Below are 9,855 nucleotides of genomic sequence, written 5' to 3'. Positions count from 1 at the left end.
TCTGAGGGGCGGTAATGTAACTGCTCACAATTACTGCCAGCCCCTCTGCTAGGACAAAATGTATTACACATTGTATGTGTTTTTTTTTTTAAAATTCTTCTTCTAAATGCCTTATTTAACCTCACCGATCTGCGGTCACATGACTGCATGGAAGATGTCAGAGAGGGAACTCAACCCCTCCCTCTGTAGTTCATAGATCGGAGGAGGAGAGCAACAGGCGGTCACATGACTGCAGATCGGCTAGGTGAAATAAGGTATTTTAGAAGAAGAATTTTAAAAAAGCACAAAAAATGTGTAGTACATTTTTTTCCTAGCAGAAGGGCTGGCAGTGATTGTGAGCACTGCTTTTACAACCACTTATGTTTTAGGGTGAAGTTCAAATGTGTAATTCATAGTGTAAATGCAGTTATACTTTGAGCAGCTAACTCTATATACAGTTCTCTGTAAAAATCAAGCACATGTAAGCTAATTGCACATGACAGATGTCTGGTGTCCCATTATTTACTTACGTGTTTTATTTTGCAGAAAATGTCCAAGAAGCAATCGGATCCACAGGCAAAAGCAAAACACGGGCCACTACAGTTCAGATAACACAACAAGGGCATCAACGCGGTTAATTTAAAGCACGCATGTTTCCACAACGGCAAAAATACCAGAAGAGAACATGGACTAGATTAATATTAGTCAATAAATGGACAAACGACCTGCACATGTTGCCTTGCATTTGTGGTAATCTACACCAATGAAAACATGTACTACAGATATATTTGAATATGTATGGATATATTTGAAATAGTATACATTGTCTTGATGTTTTTCTGTAATGTAAATAAACTATTTATATCACATTATATAGGTTTTTTGTTCTTTTTAATGTATTTGGTATAATAAATACAAATGAGAATTATTTACTGGCATTTGAATACTTGGAAGTTTGTTAGTTTTTCAGTATATGTACAAATGATGCCCATATAACATAGGAGAACTGATGTAAATTTAATGCAAATTCTTATTAATGGCAATTAAAACTGTGTTATTCTTGCTTGTAACTGTTGTTTTCATTTGTTTGTCATAATTTTATTACCCTAAAATGTAAGGAAACATGACTATATTTGTGCAATGAAAAGTTGATTAGTAAAAGTACATAACATGCTATTTTTTCTGTAAATATCAGCTAGAAGTGTCCCTGTAATGAAAACCTTTCACTTTGGTTACTAGTAGGCATCCTGATTACAATCAGATTTGTTTGTATTAGCTTATAATATATTGCTATTTTTACAAAAAGAATATTTATAAAGAAAATATAGCTATGATAGTGGGCATTCAGTAAGTATTCACTTCCTTGGATTTGTACATATTTTGTAATGACACAGCCTTGAATGAAAATACAGTAAAACCTTGGTTTGAGAGTAACTTGGTTTGAGAGCGCTTTGCAGGACAAGCACATTTTTTAAATAAATTTTGACTTGATATACAAGCGATGTCTTGATATACAAGTAGCGTCATGTATAAAAAAGAAGAGAGGAGCCTCTAAAGTGTAGCAATATGGTTACATTTAATGAAGGTTCAATATTTAGCAACTCACATGGTTGATGAATAAAACAGGCACATCTTAGTATGCAGGCATCTGGGGTAAAGCTGTCCACATAGACCATCCTCTGCACAGCCATCTTCATCATCCCTTCCCCGCTGCACTCCACGAGTCATTCAAAGCCTCACTTTCAGATCGCTCTACTGCAGGCTATTCGTCCCGGTCACGATTGCAGACTGACAGTGGTGAGAGCCGGTGGTTCAGAAGATGGTCTATGTGGACAGCTTTACCCCGGATGCCTCCATGCTTAGATGTGCCTATTTTAATCATCAACCATGTGAGTTGCTAAATGTTGAACCTTCATTAAATGTAATCATATTGCTACACTTAGAGGCTCCTCTCATCTCTCTTATATTCTGTAGCTCTGCTAGATTTTGCTTCTAATCTCCTTGGGAAGGCTGCATATTGTGGATGGACATTGTATGGGTACACAACCTATCACATTGCTATAATCTTTGTATATATACTATAAACTGAAGGATTTGTGGAACGAATCATCTGAGTTTCCATTATTTCTTATGGGGAAATTCACTTTGATATAAGAGTGCTTTGGATTACAAGCATGTTTCCAGAACGAATTATGCTCGCAATCCAAGGTTTTACTGTAGTTGCATTGAGACTTGTACTATTTGATATACATGCCATTGCAACAGTCTCTCAGTTGGGTTGAAGTCTTAGTTTTAAACCAGCTAAATGTAGCCTTTGCTGTGTGTTTAAGGTAACATTTTACTGAAATGTGAATCTCTGTCCCAGACTCAGTTCTCTTGCATACTGAAACAGGACTTCTATACATATTCCTTATACAGCTGCATCCTATTTGCTGTCAGTCAAGAGCAGTTTCCTAGTCCTTGGTGACAAAAAGCACCCCTCAACATGATGTTTCTACCCCCATGCTTCACAGGGTGATGATCCTTTTTGGCATCCTGCTAAACATAAAGGTTAATTTACTAAAACTGGAGAGTGCAAAATCTGGTGCAGCTGTGCATGATAGCCAATGAGCTTCTAACTTCAGTTTGTTCAGTTAGGCACTGACAAAAAAAAAACTGGAAGCTGATTGGTTTCTATACTGCAATTTTGAACTCTCTAGTTTTAGCAAATTAATCTCATTACATTTTTGGACTAAGAATAAAAAGATAAACGTTATCATTATTTTATCAACATATTTGGCTCCCGAATAAGTGTGCGCAACTTTGAAAGAGGACTTGACATGATTTTTCAGCAAATATTTTCTATTTATTATTCTTCCCTGAAGAACAGCTTTTTGCAGTGCCCTGGTTATTATCGTCCCATTTAGAGTCCTTCCATGTCAGCTATTGACACGGTATCTCTTTAGCCTCTTGGTTGTTTCTCTTACTTAATGTCCTCCTTATCGAGTCAATTTCTTTTGGTGGGACTTCTCTAGGCATAGCAGCAAATGTTTTATATTCTTCTCACTTTTTGGATATAAAGTATATGGTATGTAAACTCTGACTGAATAAACTTTTTTATCTAAATCTTACAGTAAAGGACACAGGAGTTGTTTTCCTAGGCCATAGGTGATATGCCTCTACATTTAGATGATTGGACACTAGGAAAAGCTTTGCTGAGAACACCCTCACAGAACCCTACCCTCTTTTTGGGACTTTTTTGTGTTAGGTGATGGACGTTTCTAAACTATCCTTTTTTTTGTCTTTTCTTCACTATTTCAACTGACACTTCTAATAATTTCCAACTGCTTATTGCCTCAGGGATCAGTTGCCTTCAGTGTACATGCTGAGAACCATACCTGGACCCCGCAGCAGCAGGGCTGGCCTTTACTGTTTGCTTCAGGCACTGGATCCTGCTTTCTGTGCTTACCTTGGATGTGGTGCAACGAGTGTAGCTAGTTGCTGGGTGCTATACAGGTCCAGGGCTGTGATAGATTTCTGTGGCACCCACATCTGGAAGACCCCTTCAGAAGTAGCCCCATGATGGGTGAAGTTTGGTTCCCTCTGGGAATCTTCAGTATGGTTAAGGAAAGGCTTCAATGTATTTATGACAAGTCCTGTTTTTACATTTAATACTTTAGTTTGTTATCCCCTCAGTAAAAGTATTTGGAGGTAGTGAATGTTTTTTATAATGTTTACCTTTTTTAAGTTGGCAGGTTTTTGCCACTTAATATTGCTGCCTGGTTGGTTGTAATTAGCTTTCTGGCTGACACACATCCGTCTGCCAGTTCCATTGAGAACGCAAGAAGGACGTTGGCTGATCTCCCAACTGCCTGCTATTCCAGAGACACACAAACAGGACATTGGTTAGTGCCTGGCTTATAGCAGCTCTTTTCCTGGATGTGAAAATATCCTTTAAGTCCACATCCATTTCATGAGTACCCCACAGGGGATCCCCTCACTTAACATTGGCAGACACAAGGCACAGAAAAGCTGAGAGTTAACCCCCCTGGCGGTAATCCCGAGCGTGACTCGGGGTGGATTTTTTAGTGCAGGATCGGTATCCCCGAGTCACGCTCGGGGTGAATGTGCAGAGAGCGCAGCGGTTGATTCGATTATAATTCATGCGTCTGTGTTTCAAATTTATCACATCTGGGATGTCTACTAGACTCTTGTTTTGGTCAGGTTTAAGTCAGTAATTACTAAGAATTGTAGGCCTATAATACATAACGCCAAATTTCCATGAAAAAAATTGTACCGCTTTTGGTATATAATTCCTGACATAATCATACCGCCAGGGAGGTTAAAGGGCCTAAGTGCACTCATGCTATAGACAGCACTAAGGAGAACCAACAAAATACTTAGGGTAATAGCTGTTCTCCTGCTTAAGAGCAAAGTCAAATATTGACACAGTTCTTTTCCTCTAATACTAGCTCCCTTTCAGGCACACAGCAGATAAACCCACTGACTAAGGCAGATATCATCAGAAATATGTCTGATTTCTTTGAAAACTATCTGTCCTTCTGGAACCTTTGGTCTCAAGGTCCCAAATGTGCCCTTCTGCCTCTCCACTGCCTAAATTTATTTGGGAACTCTTTGAAGAAGATATTTAGGGTGGACAAAGAAGAGGATCCTGTAGAAGAATTTTCACCTCCTGCAGGTTATGAGACAAAGGTAAGAATTCCAGTCATATGCTTTCTACTGTGAGCACACATTTTGATGTGGTGCATATTTGCCTTTGCCAACAGCACCAGAATCTTTTCAGTCCAAACAAGCTCCTATAGGCACAACATTCCAGATGAAGTATAGAAATACTTTTGCTTTGAACACATAAATTAACCATGGTTTGCATGAGGCTTGTCCAAATCCTTAAATGCCATTCCTTTTCCAAAACTGTTTGCTGAGTTATATTTTATGGAAAAAAAATATGAAAAAATCTTCTGTTCTGGTAGTGGATCCTGCCATTTTTGTTCTCAACAAGCATCCCACTGTCCCTGCTGAGGATGTTCCATCATTTAAGAATTCTGTTGATAGATGCTTAAAAACCCTTTTGAATTTGGCGTTTTCTCTCGCTGGTCCTACCTTACAACCAGCTATCATGGCTATGTCCATTTGTCAAACATTGACTAGCTGGATTGGGCAAATTATTAAAGAACACAATCTTGTTTTTTGAGGACCCAGTCCTGCTCAATAATGGCATCTTTTGCTCTCAGCACTGCTATTTTGTGCCCTAGAGCAGGGGTCGGCAACCCATCGATCATGATTTACCAGTCAATCAAATCGCAGGCATGTGACTGGTAGATCACACATTGGCTTGTTGATCCACCCTTTGCAGAACCTTAAACACAGTGGAGCTATTTTTTGAAGCAGTAGGACTATTTTTTTAATTGGAGCAGGCCTGTGGCAGAGAGATCAGTTGGCCACATCAGCTGATACAACTTCTGTAGTTCCGGCTAAAGTCCCTGGCAGAGTAATATCAACTGCACTCTGCCTCTCTGCCTGCCTTAGCCACAAGCAACATTGGACCAGCACCACAAGAGACATTGAGCTGTGATTTGTGCTGGCTTGCTCAGTCCATTGCGAAGCCCACAAACAATTCTGAACTGGTTTCATAAATAGCAGAGCAAAGAAGTGTTATTAAGGGCTCAGGAAAGTAAGGAATAATTTACAGTTGTGATTTGGGGGCAGTAAAACCCCACAGTAGAGATGCCCCCCACTGCACCCCATTTGGGTGCAGTGGCCAGGGGTGTACATGCCGTGGCTGCAGCAGGAATTATACACTCTATCACACTTGGTGGGTACAGCGCCCACCAAGCATGACCCATTCAAGTGAATGGGGCTGCTTTGCATGCATCCTGCAACCTTGTACAGTACAGTGACCAAGGGGGTTAGAGCAGGTGGTGAGAAGGTGTTACTTTGCCTCCTCACTACCTACTTTAACCCCCTGGACCTTGTGCTAGCTTGCTGCAACTATGTGCATTGCAAGCAGTTGCAGAGCGCTTGCAGACTGGCCTGATTCACTTGAATGGGTCGCAAAAGACGGGTGGTAGTGTCTGCTGAAAGTGACAGGGGATATAATTCCTGCTGCGGGATGTGTGCACCCTTGGCTGCTGCCTCTGTCGCTAAAGAAGGTAGGGACTGAGGAAGGTAAACTCAACCACAGGGGTTTACCATTTCCCCAATCTCACGTGTGAAGAAGCTCTAAGGGTGCTGCTGCTACTAAGGGTTCAAGTGCAACAGACTCTCCCTGATAGCAAGGATACCTTGCCACAAATTTCTGGCAGTGTTGAATTGTAAGTCCTATTAACTTGCTGCACATTTTCACTGACAGGTTGTACACCTGCAGAGCACTTAAAGCACAAGTTCTAGTAGACACTTTTCCAACTTGTAGCAAATTTGCATGGCACGTTTCTAGCAAGAGCAAAGTTGCAGTGGTGAATCTACAGCACGTGCTATGCAAGTCACAGTGACCCCTGTGATGTGATGACTATTACACAACATAACTGAACCACAACATAACTGAACCAGAACTTTATTTGCAAATAAAGTTGATCTGGATTCATGCAATGTATACTTGCTGTAATTGTACAACACACTTGTGAAGCCTGGCAGGTCCAGGAAAAGCTTAGCAAGTCATTTTCAATCTTGGTGCTAAATTGCTTGCTATGTGGGCTGCTGCTCCTCTGAAAAGTGATCCAAGCATGTTTGACAGATGGTGAGAAAGCAATGTGTATAGATGCTGTGCAATGCACATGTCTGTGGTGGAATAGTACAGCAATTATAGGATTAAATCTAGTGGTGAGAAGGCAATATTGGGCAACATTATGCCTGGTGATCTTTGACTCCTCCCATGTTTTGCAGGTAGATATTCACCTTTCTAAGTTTGTCTACCCCTGCCCTAGAGAATGTACTTCTCCATTTGCACAGAATTTTTTAGGTAAAGGCTTGATCAGCTTAACCTGCTTGCATGCCTTTTGATGGTGAACCCTTGTTCAGTGAATCCCTTGATAAATTTATCAAGGAAGTTACTGGGGGGAAAGTGTTTCTACCCCACAAAAAATGGCCTACTCTACTACTATGATTACTACCTCTTTTCACTTAAAGGGGTCCTTTCATTCCACCAAAGTATCCTCCTCTAAGTCAAAAGCAGGTCTATCGCTTTGTCATGAACCTTGGACCCCAAAACTCTCCTACCAGGAAGCCCTCTTCACAATAAAAGGATATCCTCACCTTCTTGACTCTCTGGGACATCTGTTGGCAGTATGGATAAAAGACATCTGGGACTTCTGGGTCAGATCTTTCAGAGGCTTCACCATGGAATTTCTATTCCTGCCTTCTCCTAGATTTCTAACTTCCAATCTACCAGCTTCACCCAAAAGACAAGCAAACTTGGGGACTGCCCCGAGTCAACTTCAGACATGAGGAGTGGTAATCTCAGTTCTTGCAGAGGAAAGATTCAAAGGGTTTTACCTAAACTTATTCACTGTTCCAAAAATACAAGAAGCAAGTGGGCTGATCTCCTGACTGCCTACCTTTTCAGTTACACAGCAACAGGACATTGGTCCACATTTAGACTAGTGTATGAATTCCTTCAAATTTTGTTTTTTTTTCGCAACTACTATGTAAGATAGAGGAAGAACAGTTTCTAATGATCGTTATCACCGCAAGGTGTCCGTTTATGAACCCGAGATTAGCTGAAATCCTGATGATCGCAGCTCATCGCAGATCATTATTGGTTTATGAAACAGAGATGATCGGGGAAGAACATGTTCTCCGCTGATCATCTCCACACACAGAGAATCTGTCATTGACTGACACAAAAATGGCCAGTTTATGAAGGTGCAATCTCAGCACCTCACTGGTGATCTTTGTCAGAATTCCCCCTCCCAGATTCTCTAGCTCAGTGGAGAATTGGGGAGAAAAGAGAGAATCGCTGGAGAACTAAGGAAAAGAAAGAAGATTATTGACTTCCTTGTTCCTCATTCAGACCCCCCAAGATAGTAAACATGTCCCCCACACATGTCTGATACCCTCTCCCTTAGCCATTCCAAATTCTGGTGGACTGTGATTTCATTTATTGGATACCCATAAGCAAGAAGATATACACAGAAGAATCAGGTCAGAGAAAGTCTATGTCATTTTATGCATTATTACTGATCCACATTATATGCCTACAGAAATAACTTTTGAAACACTGATTGCTCGAATAAAGATACAATGTTTCTACAAATTGTCTATTAGAACTACAGCTAATACCTTACATAATATTGATGTTATGCTGACTGGTCTGTAGATTCCTGGTATATACAGTATCTTAGCCCTTTTTTTTGAACATTGGTACCACATTTGTATTTCACTAATCTGTTGGTGCCATTGCAGTTAGTAAAGTGTCATTAACACCTTCCTGCCCGGTCGTCATTCTGGATCTACCGTTCTGAGTGGACATCATATTAAGTCCTCTCAAAAAGTGCCGCTTGCACAGTTCTGAGGCTGTTCAGCAGTGCATTCTGTCATCGATTGTGTCCACCGGACATAGCTGATGACTGATCAGTGTACTAGCTCACTGCCGGTACCATGTGATGATAGCTGTGACCAATCACAGCAGGTCACATGAGAAGTGTAAACAATCGATGGCTTCCTTTCATGCCATGCATTGTGTACAATTGTGTTGCCAGCTGTGATTGGTCAATGTAATCACATTGTACAGACAGGGCTGATCACACCCCGTCTGTACCATGTGATTACCTTTGACCAATCACCACTAATCACAACAAAACAAACTGAATGAATCAGTTCCATTCAGTAAAATGCTTTCCTATAGCAATTAAATTCACTGCTATAAGCAATCATTACGTGTAAAATCCTGATCACTTCCCCAGAGTATTACAATGTTACTATGGTAACATTATATTGCTTTGGTCACAGCATGTAAAAAAATCATGAAAAAAGTAATAAAATATAAACAAATAACAAAATTAATATTATTATTATTATTTTTTCATACTGCCACTAGTCAGTGTTTCTCATCTCCACACCAGTTGTATGCGGATACTGTAGTGCACTGGTGACAGTATTTAAAAAAACAAAAAAAAACAAATTGTGAATTTTGTTTTTCATTTCTTAATTTTCCAAAAGATTATGCCAAAAAAATTACATCTTCAAAACTTGCCGTGCCTGTTACTAAATAACTTGGACTGTCTATTTTCCAAAAAGGGGCTATTTGTGGGGATTTCTACCGTCCTAGACTTTTAGGGCCTCATTAAATGAGCCCATCAGTACATCAGGATAGATCAATTTTCAGATACTGTATACACCATAGTTTGTGGACTCTATAACTTTCCTACAGACTAAATAATAGTCACTGATTTGGGTTATTTTCACCAAAGAAATGTAGCAGAATATATTATTGCCCTACATTTATGAAGAACAATTATTTATTTGCAAAATCTTATAAAAGACACAAAGAAAAACAAGTTTTTTCAAAATGTTTAGTCCTAATTGGTTTATTTTGCAAAAAAAAAAAAAAAAAAAAAACCCAGTGGTGATCAAATACCACCAAAAAAGCACTAGTTGTATGAACAAAATTATAATGGGTACAGTGTTGAATGGCCGCGCAATTGTGATTTAAAAGTGCAACAGGGCTGAAAGCTGAAAATAGGCCTGGGCAGGAAGGGGGTAAAAGTACCCTTGTATTGAAGTGGTTACAAATTAGGAACAATTGTCTTCCCATAACATGACATAAGGGCCATACACACTATAAGATTTTCTGAAGACTTTTTCCTTTAGATTTACCTTTTCTATGTAGTGCAAGGGCCCGCCAGATTGCATACAAATTGAAAGGGTTTAGATTTGACCTCA

The 9,855-nt window shown here is 39.8% G+C and overlaps 1 protein-coding gene across 4 annotated transcripts in view; it reads left to right on the top strand.

Annotated features, from left to right (window-relative positions):
- The window catches only part of TMEFF2 (transmembrane protein with EGF like and two follistatin like domains 2), a 915,272-nt gene extending 914,421 nt beyond the window's left edge, over window positions 1-851 (top strand). For all 4 annotated transcript variants that reach the window (XM_082261208.1, XM_082261209.1, XM_082261210.1 and 1 more), the window contains one exon: window positions 526-851. Coding sequence is in view for 2 of the 4 variants with exons in the window: in XM_082261209.1 (XP_082117335.1) it covers window positions 526-622 (97 nt within the window). In the remaining 2 variants the exon portion in view is untranslated. The remainder of the gene's footprint in view (window positions 1-525) is intronic.
- Window positions 852-9,855: the final 9,004 nt, after the last annotated feature.

This window comes from Pelophylax lessonae (genome assembly GCF_965119305.1).
Source record: "Pelophylax lessonae genome assembly, chromosome: 6".
Taxonomy (NCBI): Eukaryota; Metazoa; Chordata; class Amphibia; order Anura; family Ranidae; genus Pelophylax; species Pelophylax lessonae.
This window is presented reverse-complemented; position numbering and strand designations above follow the sequence as displayed.